Here is a 20,658-nt window from a genome sequence, read left to right as displayed (position 1 = left end):
TTTTTTTTTTTCCTTTTTATGTACATGTTATGTTATACTTTGTATAAACAGGAGGGATATGATGGAAAGGAAAGATTTGTCTCTTCCTCTTGTTTGCATTGTGGCTCCAGAAAGTCTCAGGCCCCGAAAAGTTTCCTTTGTTGTCTGTCTTATTTGCAAGTGATTATTTCCGCATCTAATTAATGACTATCTTGTGACCTACAACCAACTCTGTATTACCATACAAAAGCAGGTACAAAGGGAATGGGGGTGATGGTCTACTGTTTGTCCCACTGTATAAAAGCTGACCTACAGAGGAGGGAGGTCTCTCTTCTTTCCCGATGTGTTTGATTTTGAACCACGCCTCATGAGTAATTTTTCTAACATAATGGAAACTCTACATTGCAATGTAAAATGTATCATTTTGCCTTTTTAAGCATCAAGAAGTGATTTAAACGAAACCATCTTGAGAAGTTTAAAGTAAAAATGTCTCTTTGGTGGAACTGCTAAAAACTCATAAACAATTGAAACTTGATAATGACTCCAATTAGACTCTGCTTTTTTAAATGGACCACAGGCAACAATGTTGGTAACTGCTGGTGTAATCGCTGTTTTGTCCACATGAATTTTAAATGAAGAAGGAAATTTGATGATGACAAATGACAAAGTGATGGCAAATGGTCTGCACTTACAGTATACAGTGCTTTATCACTTTAAAAGTCTCAAGGCACCTTACACTGTTTCTCATTCACTAATGGAGCTACCATAATGCAAGGTGCTCTCCTGCCATCAGGAGCAATTCAGGGTTCAGTTTCTGGTCCAAGGACACTGTGGACAAGAGGAACCGGGGATCTAACTGCCAACCGCTCAATTAGTTGGCAACCTGCTCGACCATCTGAGCCACAGCCACTTAAGACAAAAACTCAGTCTCAGCAAACAATATAATACACAATAGCAACGTTTTGCAAAGTCATACATGACTGAACATTTTTCTCTCTTGTTGAGACTGATAAAAAGTGAACCTCTATAAAGAGATTAGAAATCTTTTTGTACTCACTAATTGCAAAGGATTGAAGGTTAAACATAATAGTTGGAGTGTAGAAATTGTGGCTGAACTTGCATATTGTTGAGTTATAAAGATTTTACAATAAAACCACACATTGCAGTATCCAGTTATTTAGAATGACCGTATCAAAATAACTGGTGTAGCTAAGGAACTGGACAGCTATAACGTAGCCTGCATTTATTTATTTTCACTATATATGGAAAGTTACTAAGAGGATATCTTTTGTCATCTTAACATAAATATTCAGATGGCTTTTCTTTGAAAATTCATTTGCATGTATTAATTTCCACCATTCACCACTGGACGTCGCTGTGCATTTCTTTGCACATTGTTGCTAGCGGGCAAATCTCGCAGAAAGCCGCGTGGTTTCCAAATCTCGTTCCTCTTTCAACTAGCCTCCAAGATGGTAGGTGCTGTCTTGTATCCTTGTGCATTGAAATTGGGTTAAATCTGTTCCCATCCATATTCGTTCGTACAAGTAAGGCTCCTCTGGCTGGGTGTGATAGTACACTCGTGTCTCCTGTGCAACCTTTGGGTGTTATTACCGGGAATTGTTGCGTTTATCGGGATTTGTGAGCGGTTTACTGTGCGGATTGCCCGGTTCTCCTGGGCCTCGGCTGTGGCATTCAAACCGGTCGTTTTCCCTCTGGCTGTTCCCCGTTTACCCGCAGCAACTAAAACAACCCGCTTCTATTTAACGTGACAGCGACGGTCGTGGTTTAAACTGCACGGTTCCCCCGGGAGTTGCGTCCTTAAAAGCAGTGTGACGAGGTCTGCCGGCAAATGCCGTTGAATTAGCATTAGATTCCTCGGATGCTAGGCAGCATGCTGCTATACCATGATGTAGTCGAGCTGGTCTCGAAGGGGAAACACGCTTCTCGAGCTCGCTGTGGATGTTTGTGGATGTTTGTCCACGTTGACTCCTCAGCCTGTCGAAACCCCCAAAACATCTAACCGGCTAGCACCATGAGCTAACTATGAGACCAAGGTACATCTACCTGGCAATTATATTCACCACCGAACCTCTCTTTGACAGCCTACCAAGAAGACTAAGACGAGGAAACTCCGAGGACACGTCAGCCACGGACATGGTCGCATTGGTAAGTTGTAACAGAACCGCGCGTCCCTGTCGTCCAGTTGCTTTTAACTTGAGAGTCATTGAAAGTATGAAGATGCAAGCTAACGCTAACTCGTCCATCTCGCAGGCAAGCACAGAAAGCATCCTGGAGGTCGTGGTAATGCCGGTGGTCTGCATCACCACAGAATCAACTTTGACAAATAGTAAGTGCCTCAGAGTGAAGCTGAGATGTTGGTGTGTGAAAAGTTGTTATCCAAATTACAGACTTGTGTTTACTCACTGATCGAATATTTTTAATCAAAGGAAACCGATTGAGATGACTTGAGTCTTCTCTGACACGGTATACACGGACATGATGTTTGCAGTATTCCTCCAGCAGCAATACTGCAAACAATTATCTGTTAAACTCTATTTTATTCCTGTATGGCCACAGGTTCATGTTTCTGTAGAGACTAGAGTCTCATCTTGACACACTTCATTGTCTTGGTGTGCTTGAGTCCTCTTAGAGTGAAGACTGGTCCTATTCACCGACTGGCCTTCCCCTTAGTCCAGTCACCCACATGGGCAGTTACAAACTGTTACTGAGCTCGATTCACAATTGAAGACACTACTTCACATCGGTAAACTAACAGGGGAGATGTATTATGATTCAGACTTTGAAAAATGATCAGGGATTTCTAAATAACGTATGTCACGGGTTATTTTAAACTTTGTGCAGTTATGTTTGACTTGAAGGTTTACAGATTATTTTGTTAAAACTCGCAGTTGCATGTTAATAAGGAGTATATCTGTATAATTTGGCAGCATGTGGTAATGTGCAAATGGAAGGAGGGCATCACCAGGCTAACATCAGATTTAATTAGCTCAAAAATGTGTTCTGAAAAAGTGTGCAGAAGAAGAATTTAACCACTAATGTTCATTGTTTTGTCAATTTTGTCAGAGTTGCATTAAAACTCCTTCCGAAAAGATTATTTCCTGGCAAAAAGTACACAAATCTACCACGACGTGCAGAGGTCGCTCTGTTTCTCACTGGTTGGACAGCATTTGAGTTCAATATCTGCGTTTCCTTTGTTTCTCCCTAGCCATCCGGGGTACTTCGGTAAGGTGGGTATGAGACATTACCACCTGAAGAAAAATGCATCTCACTGCCCCACCATCAACCTGGACAAGCTGTGGACACTGGTGAGCGAGCAAACCAGGCTCAACTATAGCAAGAAGCCCGAAGGACCTGCACCCATCATCGATGCTGTGCGCGCTGTAAGTACTCGTCATTAGAGGTTTTGTCACCTTATGTCAGTCAGAGTTTGTAAATCCATGTTGCGTGCATGATTTTTGTTTTGTTTTGTTTGTTTCCCTACAAGTGAAAATCTGCATTCTTTGATATGTAGAAAGATGGGCTAAAAGTCAAATTGTTGTTCCCTTTTAGTTTGAGACTGAAAAAAATATATTTCAACAAAGTCAAAATTACCAGAAAGTAATGTTTCAGGTGTTTTTAACTACATGCTGACATTTTAGAATCACCCCAATTGTCTGTGACCCAGAATTAAATGAAAATATCGCCAAAAGGTTTGTTACAGGTTCCTGTGTGTTGAATGCAGAGAAACCTTTACTCTCTAATCCAGTATTTTTAATCAAAGGAAACTGATTGAGATGACTTGAGTCTTATCTGACACGGTATACACGGACATGATGTTTGCAATATTCCTTCAGCAATAATACTGCAAACAATTATCTGTTAAACTCTATTTTATTCCTGTATGGCCACAGGTTCATGTTTCTGTAGAGACTAGAGTCTCATCTTGACACACTTCATTGTCTTGGTGTGCTTGAGTCCTCTTAGAGTGAAGACTGGTCCTATTCACCGACTGGCCTTCCCCTTAGTCCAGTCACCCACATGGACAGTTACAAACTGTTACTGAGCTCGATTCACAAAAATGTAATTTCAATAAAGTCAAAATTACCAGAAAGTAATGTTTCAGGTGTTTTTAACTACATGCTGACATTTTGGAATCACCCCAATTGTCTTTGACCCAGAATTAAATGAAAAGATCGCCAAAAGGTTTGTTACAGGTTCCTGTTGAGGTACTTTCGAGGTTTACACCGTACCTCACTGTGTTGAGTTCAGAGAGAAACCTTTACCTTGGGAGTCCCATGGCCTCACACTCAGAAAGAGTGTTAATTCAGCTCTGTTAAAAGTGGGAAAATAAGTCTTCAGAAACCTGTGTATTTTTTTACTGTGTTTTTAAAAGACTCTGGTTGTAGACAGTAGAATGTTTTCTTAATCAACTCCCGGGATCAATGATGGTAGATAGTTTCTCAGGACCCCTGTCTGTAGGTTGGCCACAACTCAGTCACTGGTAAATGAAATCTTTGATACGTCTTCGATAGATTACTGAAGAGTTTGATAATACATGTCGATAAAGTAATTTTGACTTTGTTGAAATAGCATTTTCACTTTGATTGGATGACAAGTCCCCACCGTCAATTGCCAAGCTATGTTAGGCCGAACAAATCAAGGATCTGTATGTGCTCGATTGAACAAATGAAACTGTTTTGTTGGGATTTGTCAATCAAACAATCCTGATGTCAAGTGAAAGTTTAGTCAAACATATAGAATTTTTAGCATCTACAAATTCTGTCATTTTACTCTGATGCTCATCCCAGCTAATTTTCTCAAATTAAATAGCATTAATGTGAAATCAGTACAGTTTGTCACTTAATAATGAAGTGTTAGAAAGTAACAAGGGAACTGCAGTAATTGTACATGTACAAGTGCAGTCAGAACCGATGTCCTTCTAACATAAATGTATGTATGAGAGTTTTTAGTGTTACATACTGTTGTTACTTGTCTGTTAAATAAAATCACTCACTGCATTTTCTACTTATTCCACTGAATTTTGTGGTCGAGTTGACCCACTTAATTTTTACTTTGATTTCAGTTCCTTGTGTATTTCTGTATGTCACCATTTCCAGGTCGTCTTTTAGTCCAACATAACATGAGTTTTGTAGCTTAAGCTATTTCATGTTTTCTTTCGTGTTTGAACAATGAAATGTGTTCTGTGGCTTGCCAGATTAAATAATGGTCTTCCCTCTTGTTTGTAACTCGACAGGGCTACTACAAAGTTCTGGGTAAAGGCAAGCTGCCCAAGCAGCCTGTGATCGTCAAGGCCAAGTTCTTCAGCAGACAGGCCGAGGAGAAGATCAAGGCAGTGGGAGGAGCTTGCGTGCTGATGGCATAATGCTCCTATCGGTGTGTTTTTTGCAAAAATAAACTATATAAATGGAAACTCAACGTTTGTTAATGTCTCATTTCAAGTACTGCCCCAAACGACAGTTACATTACATAAGCTACAGAAAGCTTTCGCTCTGTGAAAATATAATTATTACTTACAAAATGTATGCCCAAAGAGTCAATTTAAGGTTATTGATGGTGAATATGAAAACTAATGTGACGGTTGAAATTGAAGGAATAGAGTCAAAACAAGCTCTCAACTAATGCTGGTTTTCTTTTTTTTAATTCTTCAATTTGGCATTCAAGTATGGTAACCATGGAGATTGGCAGCACATCTTAATTACAATGAAAACAGAAATAACTATTTTGTCTTGTCATGAAGCCACCAGGCAAAGAAATGGTCAAATGTCTGTTTCAACCTCTGGCTCTTTTAAACAAGCTGTCTCCTGTGACTGGAGGTTGTCTGGGCAGATTTTAAAAATAAATAAATGAAAAAAATACACTAGTTTCCTTCTCCAGGTTTTCTTAGTTGAATATTTTACACAACTGAAGATGCAAAGATTCAGATTTAGTATATAGCAACAATTGTGAATTTCAAGGCAGTTGAAATTTCTTGTGTATTTTTACATCACTTTCTATTTTTAATCTACTTCTGCTTACGTTATAATTCCCTTACTTATGTAAACTCATAAATACATGACATTGATTTGTGCAGTATTTGGCACTACTTTTACTTGAATACAGGATCTGAATACTTCCTCCACTGCTGGGGGGCGGGGCTTAGCCAGCAGGTTTCCCGTCGTGTCATTTGAAAACAGCACGGCTGTAACATCCGCGGTGTGAAGCCTGAATTTAGCGAGCTAAACGGGGGAAATGGGAGGACTGCGTACTGCAAAGGTAACTGTAGGAAGAAGCACAGCTTTGTGTGACGATTTGCATTCAGTAAACTGTTTACTTCTTGAGCCGCCGAGCAGTCGTTGAGCGCCTTACACATGTAAACAAGTAAATAATCTATGCGATTTGTTGAAAATATATAAAACATTAACGTTGTTGTGACAACACAGGAACAAAATGCGACGCGTGCGGCTTGAATCGTTTCACGTCTTGTGAGGGGAAACTGTTCTCTGTTTAAATGCGAAAGTAAGTAGCTTTTGATGAAAGTGTCAAACCAGCTGATCGTGGCTTCGTGGGGCGTTAATCTGCACGCATGCGCTGTTTTGCCTGTTTTCAGTTCACGTGCACCAGCTACATTTCTAATTGTTGGCTTCTTGCTCATGCTGAAATGTTATCATTTCTATTTTGCCACTAGGATTTGAAAGATTTGTTATTGTTTTACATTTTTTACGAATATCCAATTGTGGTTGCAACTGTGTTCACTTCCTGTTAATCTGCTCAGTATTTTTTTTTTTTCAAATTAATTACTCTATAAAATGCCCTGGAAAATGCCAACAAAGATGTTGCACATTGACAGCCTTGTGTCTTCTCCACAAATTAATTTATTGTCAAAGGTTGCCTTTGCACCGCACCAACAGTTCACTCGTCAACTCGGTGTACAACAACATTTTTGTTTATTGCTGGTGTAGAATAGCCTTCATATTTTTCTGGAGCCAAAGGTGAGGTCTGCATTGACTTTTATGGAAAACGAATCAAATCATTTTCTGATTAACTGGAAGCGCGGGACATTTTGGCACGTTTGCTTTTTAAAATAGAACCAATTATCACTTATATTATTGCAATTGTTGCATTCTATCTATTCTATATTATATAAAATATCAGCCCTATATCAAATCATTAGAAAAGACAGGTATACAACTTAAGTCTATTTGATGTAAATGTGGCTGATGGAGGTCTCTCTTGTTTGTTCCTCCACTCAGGTGAAGGTCACATGAGTTTATATTTCACAGGTTCATGGCAAGGCAAGCTTGGCTGGAGTCTTCGCTGCGGCGCTCTGCCAGTCTGGGCTTGGAGGTGCTGGACCGTGCGTCCAGGCGGAGTGTAGACTGGACAAGCTCTGGTGCATCTCAGACTCCCACTACGACGGATGAAGATGTGTATCCAGCTGTCAAGGTGCCTTCAACTGTTTGTTTTTTTTATATTGCTCCTACTCCAAGAACTGATTGTTGAATGCTCCTCAACTGGATGTCACATCAGCTCCCAGTCTCTCAATCAGTTCCATTTTCTTATGCTTCTTTTCCAGAGAGCCCGATCAGAGCTAGATGATGCCTTTGCAAGCATTGCAGACTTCATGGCAGAGACAACCTATCATTGCAAGGTCTGTAATTATTTCTCATATTTCATGTGTCAGCCTGTACCCCCTGTGTGGGTCTCCAGCTACAGACAGGGGAGGAAAAAAAAGGCAGATTGTATCTTTGTTGCAGATGTTTTACGAGTCCAGCTGTTCCACTGAGCCCAGCGACATGGAAAAGAACCATGTGTCCAGGTTCCACACGCGGCCAGGAGCTGGGAAGACAACATCTGCACTGCCAACCAGCAAACATGTAAGGGACTAAGTAATACAACATTTTTAAAGTCCCATAAAGCTTTCACTTCAGAGTAGCAAAGCTTTGACAGTTGAGCAATATTCTAAATGAGGCTAATGTGTTTGCAAACAACTGCCTCACAGTCACGACAAAGATATCAGGATCTTTTAACTTACTGGATTCAATGTTCTTCACCAGCCAACGAGTGAACTTACGCTCTGCCACTGATTTGCACGGACAGGTTGAAGACATATTCAATCATATAGCAAACCAAAAAATGTTGCTGAAAGCTTTAAAAAGCCAGTGTTGATTTTCAGTGGGAATGCCAGTAATAGCAGTACTTAAAAAAAAATAGATCCTTTGTTTCAATGCTGATATCAAAGATACAGTTTAATGCTGACCGGATGTAGTTTGTAATGAAGTTGGAGTGGGTTTCAGAAGGACCCATGTGTTGCCAAAAAGTTTAGATTCAGATCAATCTAAAATAGTTTAGAAAAAAAAAAATCTGAATTTTTCTATAAAAATCTTTAGATTTGAATTGTCATTGTCTTCAGAGCCACATGTCAGCAGCGGGGGAAGAGTTTAACATCGAGGTCTCACCTGGAACGTACGCCATCACTGCCAGTATGCCGGAGTCACAGCAGCAGACTCGGCTAGTCAGCATTAAGGCTGGAGAGAGCATCAACTTGACCTTTAAACTCTGACCCCTCACCTGACCAAGCCAGTCACTCTTAACCTTCAATAACAAAGCTGACCAAAGCTGATGCTGTTTATGCGTGTTTCTTTCTTGTTTTTACAGATTTTTGTATTACAATTTTACATTTTATTTTGCTATGAAAATGTGTTATTTGCTGGATACTGAAAAGCCATAATTTTATTGCATTTTGCTTAAGCCTGCAGTGCTGAACTTTTGTTTCCCCCTCCTGCCAGTGATAGTAATTACAAAAACATCATAGCATTCAGATGTTGCCGCTATTTCCAGTAAGTGCAGAACAGAAGTGTGCAATTTGAGACACTACCCTATTGAAATTCAAGTAAGTATATGAAGGAAAGTATGCAATTTGGGAAGCACAAGTCTTTTGGTTCACACTCACTCACTCACACTTTAGAGCATGCCCAGTAGACCAGTATGCATTCATCCAGCCAACAAGAGAATGTAATCCAGATACTGTGAAATACAAAGGGACTTAATTGGTGGTGATAGGCATAATTAGCATTGTGTGAACTCATTTGACGAAGGCTTGAATATAATGGATGTTTATTTATCTGTAAACCCCTCCCCCCTCCCTCGCTCCCCATTGCAGGTGTTTTATTTAGATTGTGTGTCCAAATTTTGTCCTAGAACATCATGTAATGCACTTAGGCCTGTTTTTACCTGCACTAATACCGCATCAGTATATTAAAATAAAGTTTTTTGTTTTCTTTTTTTTAAATCAATTTTTTGTGTGTTTTTTCGTTATCATAATGGCCATACGTGGTCATGTTTTACACTCTATACACTATGTGTAAACAGTAGTGGTTTTGTTGCTAGAGAAAGACTGCCGCCCCACTGGTGGTCGAGGTTTGAAGTTGGTTGTTCCAAAAACGTCTCTGACGTTCGCTCTTCTTCCTTTTGAAGCAGAAAGTGACTGAAGCAGGGAGCTGTGATTGGGCGAGGCACTGGTATGTGGGACAGGGAAGCTGAACCTGACAGGTTGCGATGTCCTCCTGGGTACTGCGATGCCTTCAGAAAAAAAAAAAATATATATATCCAGTTTGACCAGGATCTCTTGTACAGTACTATAAATTACATGACTTGCAATATGTAAACACCCTAAAGTATATTGCTATCACCAAAATCTACATGCATATGTAGCTCTCTATTGTGATAAGAGCATCTCTCAAATGAGCCTGATGGCAATGATGCATTTTTGTAGAAAAATCTGACACTCGCTCTGATACATGGTATAGTTTTGGAGTCGCTTGCTTGCCATACACATGCTAATAACTTTATCCATAGAGCCTGGGGCTTTAATTTAAGTTTCTCAATATGATTACAGAAAACAACTCAGACCACAATGGAGATTACTTATAGCCTTATTGCATTTGCAGTAGGGTTCTTCAAACTGTAAAGTTTATTCCAATCTCCATTTATATTAAAGCAAAGAAAACAGTCATTTTTATATATAATTTTGTACATAATTACCATCCTGCTAAAGAACAAGACATAATGTAAGCTGTCCTAGAGTGTGGGTTGAAAAATCCACTTAAACAGATGGTTACAAAGAAAAACAATGAAAGTGCCATACATTCATAATTTTACGATGATAGACTGCGAAATTTAAACAACAGCTTCTGTCTGTTTTGAAAGAAGGACATCCTCCTCCTTATTTTTGGTGTACGGCAAGCAGATTAATCTGTAAACACATCGCATCAAAATACACTGTAATTCTCACGATGTTCCCGTTTGTTTACAGTAAATCTGATATCTTAAAGTCAATGTTGTTTGAACTTTGAATGTTAAAGTGCTAATAAACAAACCAGAAGCTTTTATTTACGCCCAGTAAATTATCCAGTCAGTTTCTGTCTTGTTTCTCACCTGGCTGTCTGTGCTGTGGCTCTGATCCAGTTCTTCTCCAGTACCTCCAGGGAGGACGCTGTTGTTTACTCCTCAGCTTTACTGTGGGGGAAATCGATGCTCTGGTCCCATCTTCGGAAAGAGATGAGGAAGATAGCACCTCAGATTCATTCCTCCTCGCATGTGGATCTCTGAAGTCCACCTGCTTATCTTCCTCTGCCCTGTCAAATCCATCTGTTCTTCCAACTCCGGCCCTGCAGCAGGATGGAACCATGCAGGGCCAGTTTTTTGTGGCCAAACGGCAGCAAGAAGTAGACGTTGTCTGGCAGCGGTCGGTGCAGAACAGCCGGGGAGTGCAGGAGGAGCTGCGGGCACAAAGCCAGCCGCAACATCCACCAGGAACTGGTGTTAGGATTTGCAGCTCCCTGACTATTCTGTCATGATGAGCAGCTGAAATGGGCAAAACCAAGCCGTCAGGAATTAGAGACACACAACTGTTCCACATCAGCACCCGCAGGCTTATAACGGGATCAGCTGCAGGGGAGAAGAAGGAGACATCAGAGTGAGTTACTGATTCTGATCAGTCACTTATCACAAAAATAATTTGACAAAAATTTGTCTCACATTTGTGCCTTTTTAAACTTTTTATCTTTTGTATTCTCGAGGACCGTAATCCACAACAAGTATGGTTGTAAAAATGTAACACTACTGTCGCCATACCACTAAAACCATCTCTGTGCTCTGTAGCTGCCATCACTCGACCCGGACCGTATTTCCTCAGATCTGGTTCCCATGGCGACAGGACAGCATCACCGGGTACCAGACGGTGTGTGCCAGCTGTGATGTTGTTGACCATGTCGAGTGTGCAAACCAGCTGGCGCAGGGAGGAGACCACACCCAAACTAGCACTTGCTGGGTGGTCAAACTCGACTACCCAAACTCCTTTGCGGCCCTGAGTTTAGATACATGGGAGGAAGGTGTCAACAGCAAATATTTAGCGGTGCTTTTTTCAGTGTATATTGGAGGCTGTTCTGCTTTAGAACAGTGAATATGAGGCTAAAATGAGGATTTTGAGGAAGTTTCATTTGATTGCCTTCACTGTATATTTGATCAATGTTGCATTGCATTGTCCTAAAATTAAATCCAAATGGATAGAAAAGGTCCATATTTCACTAATTAATGTAATATCTCTCCAAACACCCTTTCATTTCAAATTCAGTGTGCTGTTGGGTTAAAAACTATCATGTGTTGGTGCCCCAGTACCTACCTGTATGTGATACCATACAGTAAGTAAACACTATCTTCTCACCTGTATTTGCTGTATCACTGTGCCCTGATAGTAAAGGCCATCCAACTCTCTTCTGGCCAGCACACGGCATCCTGGGAAAAACTCTGGACTGGCCAACGTTTGACCAGACAGCCCGCAGGAGGTAACTGGATGGAGCGGATTACCCATACTGCACCTGGGAAACAAAGTCAGCCGGAATGTAAATTTGTGGTGTTTGAAATGTTACATGTCTGTTTTGGTGACATTGTTTTATAGTGTAAAAAAACAAAGTGCAACCATGCAAACCAACCTTAGCAGGGGTGGTACAATGACAGAGGAGGATGGACAGCAACATGTGGCTGGGGAGACAGTTGGCACTGATGATTTGCTCTGAGCAACATTCAGAGGAGTCACCTGACAACATCCACAGAAGCACATGTACACAAAATCCCACAGTCACACCAGTGTATTTGGATAGTAATACTCATTAATTACTCATGTCTCATTAAACATTTTTCCATACTGAGTACACAGTACTGATGCACTGTGGGAACTGGGCCTTCAACATTAAGTCAATAATGTCGGTAACTTTTCGATTGATCTATCAGCACTTGAAGGAATTTTGAAAAACTGTTGTCTTGTTAACTTGAATAATTTACCAAATAATTTAACAATTCTAACAGTTCAGCACTCAACAAGTTCGCCTGTACCTTTTCCAACAATCCACTTAAATCAAATGGAATCAAATAACAGCTTCCTCTTGTGGCCTGGGTCAGACACTGCAGGTAGTCTCGGGTGTTGCTGTCGAGCTGACTGCTTGAGTCCTGCAGGTAGAACATGTTCACAGGCCTCCCGGCCGCCAGGGCAGGTAGGGCTCTTAGCACGGCCTCTGGCTGCTCGGGGGCGTCTGTGCAGAGCAGGTGAACAGCCTGACAGCCGGGGTCAGTCAGAGCTATGCTTAGGGCAGCCAGGAGATCTCTGCCCGGGCCACAGTTGATGGAGTGAATCCAGGACAGAGCTGTGTACACTGTGTCAGGAACACAGGGGAGCATGTGGTGGGACCAGCAGTTCACCTGCAAAGTGAGAGGGAGACTCAGTAAATTCAAGGCACTATCCGCTCACGGCTGATAAACAAACGGGTATAAAGGTTATTTGTTCAGAACGTTAAATGGCATTGTATTTGGTGAAAAAAAAATGATAACTCAGTACTCAAAACTCTACCTTCAGATGTGACTGGAATAACATGCTTTTAAATCTCTGGAGTGGCAAATTTATTTGACACCACTTTATTTAAAATAATGTGAGCAGAGTTCTAGATGACAGGACCACAACATTAGCCAATACTGGTATTATTTAAGTACTGTATACTGGGATTTTTGGTGCTCTCAGGAGGCTGTGGTCCCCGTGCAGTTGTCCTCTTTGCTCCATTGATAATCCACCCCGGAGCTGCAGAACAATGACTTTGTCCCATTTTTGTGTGATTTACAGAAGATTCGCTCTAGATAAGAGAGTGAATCCAGGACTTTTTGGTGACTCATTGAACTTTGTTACATTGTCAAGACAAATAATTTTACTTTTATGTAGAAATGTAGAACTCTAATGTGCAAATTGTAATGAAGTATCAATCCATCACCCAATGCATTAGTGCTCCCCACAGGATAAACCCTGGAGTTTTCTTTTTGTGTCACCCTAAGGCCACAATAAGGATTTTACTCCGAAGATGTTTGTAAATTTTGTATTAAGTGTGTTGAGCACATTAATCCATTCAGAGCAATAAAGAATTTTAAAGTAATACTCCCCATAACCAGGTTAGTGTCACCAGCCCATATATTCCCCCAACAAATAAACATCAGCTTTCCTATACTCTGAGATGTAAGACCCTGTAATAGGTTGTTGTGTTGTGATGAGCAGTCAGTCCCACCTCACCTTGCTAGAGAATGTCACGATGTTGAAGAGAGAGTCTCTGAGAGAAGCTTTATTCAGCAGGGTGTGGATCAGTAGGCGTTTCACTGACCCCAGAACAGCTCTAATGTTCTCCGAGCTGTCCAGGACGAAAGTGATGTTGCATCTCTGCCTGCCCAGAAACAATGGAATCAGTGCAGCCTCAGAGGCCCCTGCCTGCCAGGATGCCATCCTGACAGTGGAATTAAGTGAAGAAATGTTACTTTCTCATTTTATTTTTATGCATTATTTTATAGTTGGGAGTGAGGGAGAGGAAAGGATGACATGAAACTGTACTGAGCCATATTTAGTCCAAATTTAACATTGTAATGTAAGGAATTCAAAACACAATAGAACTTTGTGAATTTAGTACATTTTTCACTCGTTTTATGTGAAATATTAAATCTGCTCTGTTCAGACATGCTCGATTTCTTTATTATGATTCAATGCATGTACATAGGAAATGTATTAACCAAAAAAATGCTTTTAATGAATTAAGTTATGCATGTAATATGGTGATTCATCTCACTTTCAAACTCTTTAGGTAAAAAAAAAAAAAATCAAAATTATTAACACAAATTACCCACAATGCACAGTGACCCACTTGACAAGGAGTAATAGTGGATTATAATAATTTATGCATTAATGTGTATATCACTTTAAATATTGCAGCTGGTGAAAGTATGCTTCATTTTGATTTGTTTTACATATAAATGTATAAACTGCTGGGCAGCAGAATATTGAAGTCTTATCTTTTCTGGGAACAACCCAGCAACATACTCATTGTCTTTGTATTAATAATCTGAATGGACAAAGTAACTGAAGCTTGCAGATAAATGTAGTGGGGTAAAAGTGTGAAGTTTTAATAACTTTGTAATAATTAATAACTTATGTACAGGACTTGAGTAAATGCAGTTAGTTACATTCCACCAGTGAAATTGAGCCTCCACAAATGTGCACAGAATGTTAGCCATTTAGTCATTTACGGCTGCCAACAACAGGCAACCCAGTTCTGCTTCTGTGATTGGAAAAACATGACATGCAATAAAGGAAGCAGCTACATACAGCATAGACAAAAGACAGTCTCTTTTTGTTTCTTACTCTGAACTAAAATCTAACAGATAGCGCTGTGAGAGTTCATTACCTACAGTGTTGATCACAGGAAGCTGCAGACTACAGCTTCACCTCTCTGTTGATGTCAGTTTCCATGGAGAAATGCTCAGGAATGAGTCAGTCTTCTTTGTTGCCACTGGAGGGGCTATTCACCTGCCAGTCAGCTGACCAGGGTGCGTTACCAAACACTACTGTCACATTACAGTTGCTATGGTATAACCATAAGTGAAAAAGTAGTGGTGAGAAATAACACTAATCCCTGCTGGAGTGTCTGGAGTTTTCTACTGCTCAAACTCCTCTGTTTTACCACCTATTACAGCTTTAATTATGTCAGCCAATTTTTAGCTGGGCCCAGTTTCATAAATGGCTCTCATAAAATAGCACAGGAGCTAGTTATGTAAGATTGAAGATGAAGTAAAGACAGAAAAGAAAATCACATAATTTGGGATTTTATTTGATATTCAGTGCTGCACGTTTGCTACAGTCACGTGATAAAACATATCACAAGTGTGACTATCATTTTGTAAACATTAAAAGGCAGTGACCTTAATGCAAATACATGTTTCGGACTAGAAAATACATTAACAACATTATAAAATACAGTAGATAAACAGGTAATCTGTATGCAATAGATTGTGCTAAATTCTATGCCTGCAGAATGACACTAATTTGTATGATACAAAGCTTATCACAGTTCTATCAGAATCTTAAAGGCTACAGCACAACAGCTTCTGTTAACTACCTGAACAGCACGTATTCTACTGTAGTGACAGCTAATACAAGATACATACTTTGGACTACAATAATGCCAATGCTACATGAGGAAGTGTTAGTGTAAAAGTCATTGAGGAGTATCTGACTCCAAAATGCAGCAAACAAACTGTCAGAGAGAAAGTAAGAGTGTGTGAGATTAAATCTGATGTTCCCAATGACGCATCTAGTTGTAAGAGTAAATGGTGCTATTGCTTTTGGTAAGTGGGTGTGAGTGTGTGTGTGTGTGTGTATGTGTGGGGGGGATCAGTAACCCAGATCTCTGAAGTCCGAGGAGCTGTTACGCAAAAAGGAGTAAAGAAGAAGCACAAAGGGTTTGGTTAGATTTACACAATAATTATGGCAACCTACTTCTCCGGTGAACCTTCAACAAGCATTATCTTCTAGTTTATTTGTGAAAACAGTATGTGCACTTGTTTGCAGAGGATGTGATGCGCAACTTGTCCAACCAGTAGAGCTGTGCCACTGTCACAAAACGGTTCATTTAACAGCTACATCAAAATTATTTTTCATTATGTGGAGTATAATTCAGGGTCAACGTAAAAGAGCGCAACAAAAACTCTCTTACAGATAAAATAGTCAAATATCCATCTTACCTTTCAATGAATGGCTTTTTGGCAAACTGAACTTGCTCCCTCACAGTTGATCCAAACACCAACATCTGATTTTCAGTGTCTATTACACACTGCAAACCCAAAACGTTACACATTAACACACAGGTAACAGCAAAGCAAGCCACGTTGTTAGTTGGTCAGTCTATGGACTCATTGCTTGTATCTATTGTATTTACAGCACTATGTGATTGATAGTCTTGAAATGTTCCTCTTGGGATTGGGTGATCGACTGTGTGAGCCAGTGGTAGTGTTGGGGAATCCAATGATTTACCTTGAGTGACTTTAAAGTCTTGCTGCCCAGGGACATGAGTGGCTTGTTACTTTCTGCAAATAAAGGGGATTGGTGGGCAATAATATTATGACATGATATGTAAAAGTGTCTGACATTTCTGCTAAAGTAAAGATCATCTTCTTTCTTACCCACTACGCCAAATGAGCACATTATCCTGAGCTGTCCGATGGTCAGGCTGAGCTCCCTGATGTGACCGTCGATGCAGAGCTTACGCTGAAATGGCAAGCCATCCGTCTCCATTTTGCTTTCTTCCACCAGTTCTTTCAAACTTTAACAGAAACAAAATGAGTCAACAGTCTCTCTCTCTTACGCCCAATAAATGTTTGCATTAGTTACTCATAGCTGAGGGTTGTCTGTCAAATGGGCAGATAATGAGAATGTGCAGTCATCTCACCCCAATCTCTCCACAGTCGGCAAGGACATCAGGTTCAGCTTGCACCCTGTGTCAATAAGCACATTCACTTCCTGTCCTAAACACTGTAAACAGACAGAGAGGATGGATGTAGGATGGAGAAAATAAAAAACACTGGCGCAACAGAAAAGAACAAAACATCATTTGAACGAAAGATTCACAGCAATTCTTTGTGTTTTAAAAGGTCCCTTCTAAACACTTGTCTTATGTACATGTACATAAAGCCTGTTACTGACAACAATTTAGAAATAACTGTAATGGTGCATCTTTTTAAAGTAATATTTTTAAGTATTAACTTCCACCCACCTTACAGGGCACATGGATGAAGTCTTCCTCCTCTTCCTTCTCATCTTCATGTGAATTTTGTCTCAGGAGTCCTCCATTGTTTGGCGTTACACCACACATGTTGATCCTGCCCCGGGACAGCTTTGACTCCAGCATGCGCTTCTGGAGAATATTGTGTGGCTGCTGCAAAGGAGATAAAAACAATACAATCAACAATTAAACAAATACCTCATCCATGTGGAGTTGGAGTTCATAAACAGATCTAAGATATAAGATAAAGCTGTTATGATGATCTTCACAAACCTTCTTCATGGCCCAGTACATTATTATTAATATATAATACAGTATAAGTATGACCTATTTTGTTTTGTATTACATACACTTAGGCAAATATTGTAAAAAAAAGTTTGAACACATTAGGCTACTTGTTATTGAAACATACATTTTAGACCATTTATTGTTTCTCATTAGCTATATAGGCTATTCTATTACATTATTATATGAGCTACAAATTCCTAAATACACCGAGAAAATATGAGATTCTGGTAAATTAAGGAAGAAGCTGTGATCCTCTGTCATCATTACTTGCATGTGGTTTGCCCTTCTGTGATAGAGCTAATAGTGTGGTTAATTCATTATCCAAACATGTGTCTATAGTGGCACGATATAATGGAAGGCCTTTGATATGAGGCTCACCCCCTGTTTGGACGTGCCCAGTTTCTTCAGTCCATCCAAAGGCAGCAGATCAGCTGAGTCTTTATGGAGGAACTGGATCGCCTGCTTCAGCCTCCTCTGCTGCCTCACAGCTGCAGCATCCAGGACCCCTGATTCCCCCCGGTTCTCCGTCCGCACCCCTGTGAACATGACGGCGGCTGGGTGAGAGAAAACGGGGCGGTGGTGTGTCCTGTTTCCACTGTTTTCTACCTGCCTGTACACAAATGAGGAATCCCCGACGCGTTCAGTCCACCGGAGGATACTCCCCCATCTTGTCAGTGCAATGAAGGTAGTCAAGTTTGGCAGAGTTAAAAATATGACTTCTGGTCTGAATTTCCAAAATAAAACTTATTCGCCAACACGCTCCACATTCTAATGATTGGTCCCTTTTAATTTTCTTGAATATAGAGTAAAAGTAAAAGTGATACATTTATCTATTAACTTTAAGAGTTATTTGTAGCCATTAATTTACAAACTGTTACGTGATTTCCCTATTGGCCTCTTGCTTCTGAGTTTGAATAGCCCTGATTTAGGCTATTAGTAGTACCATAGGTTCGATACCATAAAGAATGTAGCCTAATCACCTTGAAAATAATAATAATAGTGATAATAATAATAATAATAATAATAATGTGATTTTTTTTTTTTTAACTCCTTAAAGCGAAACAGTTTACTTGTAGACTGTACATTATTAACAGTGAGAAACAGCTGAAAGACAGTTTAGAACGTTTCTTCCCACATATCATTGGCATAATTGTCCTTCAGTCTGTAATATTAGGCACAATAGTAGGCTATGTATAGTATGTTAGCCATGCTAATCCACTAAGGCCCAGATGCTTATTTGGGCAGGGCGAGTTTAATTTATGACACCAATTCATATAAATGCAGTTAAAAGTATCTTGTGGGGGAATGAAAAAGACATATATAAAAGAACGATAGTGATAACAAAATTATTAAAATGCTAAAGTTACCCGTATATTCGTTAGGCTTAAACGCTGGTAGTGTACCTAAAGTATCCTATTAAATCAGAGCTTTTACTTTGACAACAGCTTCCGGTATCCTTCAGACTGTCGCCTGACGCACCTGCAACTGAAAACACTGGGGAAATACGTCACTTTGTTGAATCGTGACTCCGAGAAAAAAAAGAGTATATCTGTGCGTGTGTGCGTGTGCGTGAGGGACTCTAGTTGGTCAATTTGTAAGCTCAACTGCACTTTTACACAGAAGACCAAAAGCTCATTTTTTTTATTGGGTATGTCTCAACTTCCTGACCGGGAAATTTAAGCTGTGAGTGTATTTGATGAGTGCTGAGAAGATACTAAATGTGTAAAATATATGCTGTTAAATAATTTTTTTCAAAATGTTTAAATAATTATTTGTGGGGCAAAGTTGTGCTGGTCTGAATTCTCCTTGTTTCAGCTTCACTGGAGGACGTTTTAAACTCCAGGGGTTCAAGTTTGATCCTACAGGTTAGACCAAAAGAAAACTACCACATACACACACTCACCTGATACTCTCTATTCTTCATCATTTCAATGATTTCCAAACCACGACCCCAAAAACCCAGAAAAAATTATGTTGGTTTTGACACTTTGGTGACCACTTTATAAAGGACACGTCTGTTCTCACATACAATCCGAACAGCTCTGACGTAACATTTTAGAATTATTATAAATTCTAATCTTGGGCACTCAAGATAACTATACTCTCTTTCAGACTTCAGACTTGTGTTTCTTTGGATGTTTAAACACGGGAATGCAGACAAAATGAGAGGGCATTTTAGCTTTTAAAGCTAAAGACATAAATGAGAAATATTGCTGAGTAAAGAAAAAACAAATATGTTACTGTGCAGCCTTTTGTACAAGCCCATATTTACAGCATCCTACAAAAGGGTGATTTTTACCAGTTGTTCAAGTAACTCCTCCATTTAAAAAAAAAAAAAAATTGTGGTCAGTCAAGTGCCTTTAAGGAGAAAAAAGAAGTCAGCCCTTAATGATTTGTCCTAAACACGTAAAGTATTGTTTGCATTAGTAAATGACAGAATGACAGGAGTTTCAGGAATAAAGTGACGTCTACACATGGAATCATTTTTACAACAGACCCTCCTTCTCCTACTCAGCTACTGCTGTTTCTGACTCAGACTTGAAAGAAACTTTTGGGCTGCCTGTCAGTCAAAATCAAATTATTGTGCATTTCCAATTGCAATTCTGGCATATGTAGCGCAGAAACCAAACAATATGAGTGAGCTGGAAGCTTCTGCACACGAGGAATGAGCTGAAGAGAAACTACTGGAAACCATTCTTGAATCTCTTAAGACCAAATGTTGTTGTTAATAAATATTTACTTTTTAGGTAAATAATTTAAATTTTTTTATTTAAATTTTTTTTTATTTAATTATTTTTTTTTTAAATTTTTTTTTTAATAATTCTGCTTCTGGGCCTGTCAAATTTATTTAAACCTCCAACAGAATAGTTCTTTTTTTTCTATTAATCATGCAATTGAGCATTATCCCTGATTAAAAACAAAAATAAATTAAAAGAATGAATTGAATGTGAAAGCCTCACATGGTCGCCACAATTTTTGAAACAAAAATGAATGACATATGCAGAGATCACAGATTGTGCATACGATTTAAATCTGTTATAAATAAATCATTACAGTCAACACTGTTAACCACTAAATGCATATTAATTCAGTCATCATTCATTTTGGGGGGAAGGTGCCCATGGGGGTTGCATTCTTTAAAACTTGTATGGAGCGACTACCGAGCATCAGGTCAACTCTCATGGTTTTGAAATTATGTTAAATATAACACAAAATTAAAAATGACCATCAAGTAATGCTAAAATGTATAGTT

The 20,658-nt window shown here is 39.5% G+C and overlaps 3 protein-coding genes and 2 non-coding genes across 8 annotated transcripts; 4 read left to right on the top strand and 1 right to left on the bottom strand.

The window, feature by feature from the left end:
- Window positions 1-1,377: 1,377 nt before the first annotated feature.
- Window positions 1,378-5,415, top strand: rpl27a (ribosomal protein L27a). Its single transcript, XM_069163252.1, has 5 exons — window positions 1,378-1,451; window positions 2,082-2,145; window positions 2,251-2,326; window positions 3,206-3,380; window positions 5,234-5,415. Exons 1-5 carry the CDS (start codon window positions 1,449-1,451, stop codon window positions 5,360-5,362), a joined length of 447 nt encoding a protein of 148 aa, XP_069019353.1. The 5' UTR covers window positions 1,378-1,448; the 3' UTR covers window positions 5,363-5,415.
- Window positions 2,569-2,699, top strand: LOC138206818 (small nucleolar RNA SNORA3/SNORA45 family). Its single transcript, XR_011178972.1, has one exon. It is a non-coding gene; the product is annotated as a small nucleolar RNA SNORA3/SNORA45 family (small nucleolar RNA).
- LOC138206817 (small nucleolar RNA SNORA3/SNORA45 family) lies at window positions 3,903-4,033 on the top strand. The gene has a single exon (XR_011178971.1). It is a non-coding gene; the product is annotated as a small nucleolar RNA SNORA3/SNORA45 family (small nucleolar RNA).
- A 743-nt stretch (window positions 5,416-6,158) lies between the features above and the next one.
- Window positions 6,159-9,268, top strand: akip1 (A kinase (PRKA) interacting protein 1). Of its 4 annotated transcripts, none has more exons than XM_069163041.1 (6): window positions 6,159-6,252; window positions 6,420-6,495; window positions 7,260-7,422; window positions 7,553-7,627; window positions 7,734-7,853; window positions 8,390-9,268. In XM_069163041.1, exons 2-6 carry the CDS (start codon window positions 6,488-6,490, stop codon window positions 8,537-8,539), a joined length of 516 nt encoding a protein of 171 aa, XP_069019142.1. In that variant the 5' UTR covers window positions 6,159-6,252; window positions 6,420-6,487; the 3' UTR covers window positions 8,540-9,268. The 4 variants fall into 4 exon arrangements, with proteins under 4 accessions (XP_069019142.1, XP_069019144.1, XP_069019145.1 ...); XM_069163043.1 differs by having other exon boundaries at window positions 7,230-7,422; XM_069163044.1 differs by lacking the exon at window positions 6,420-6,495.
- Window positions 9,269-15,146: 5,878 nt separating this feature from the next.
- Window positions 15,147-18,085, bottom strand: LOC138206254 (nuclear receptor-interacting protein 3-like). The gene is made up of 7 exons (XM_069162831.1): window positions 17,784-18,085; window positions 17,109-17,270; window positions 16,785-16,867; window positions 16,519-16,658; window positions 16,370-16,422; window positions 16,081-16,169; window positions 15,147-15,761 (listed from the first exon to the last, which is right to left on the bottom strand). The coding sequence occupies exons 1-7, from the start codon at window positions 17,949-17,951 to the stop codon at window positions 15,731-15,733; spliced, it is 726 nt and encodes a 241-aa protein (XP_069018932.1). The 5' UTR covers window positions 17,952-18,085; the 3' UTR covers window positions 15,147-15,730.
- Window positions 18,086-20,658: the final 2,573 nt, after the last annotated feature.

Source organism: Embiotoca jacksoni, unplaced genomic scaffold (assembly GCF_022577435.1).
Source record: "Embiotoca jacksoni isolate LCO1_2020_lvr unplaced genomic scaffold, fEmbJac1.0.p SCAF_3, whole genome shotgun sequence".
Lineage (NCBI taxonomy): Eukaryota > Metazoa > Chordata > Actinopteri > Embiotocidae > Embiotoca > Embiotoca jacksoni.
Note: the sequence above shows the minus strand (reverse complement) of the source record. Positions and strands in the feature narration are given on the sequence as shown.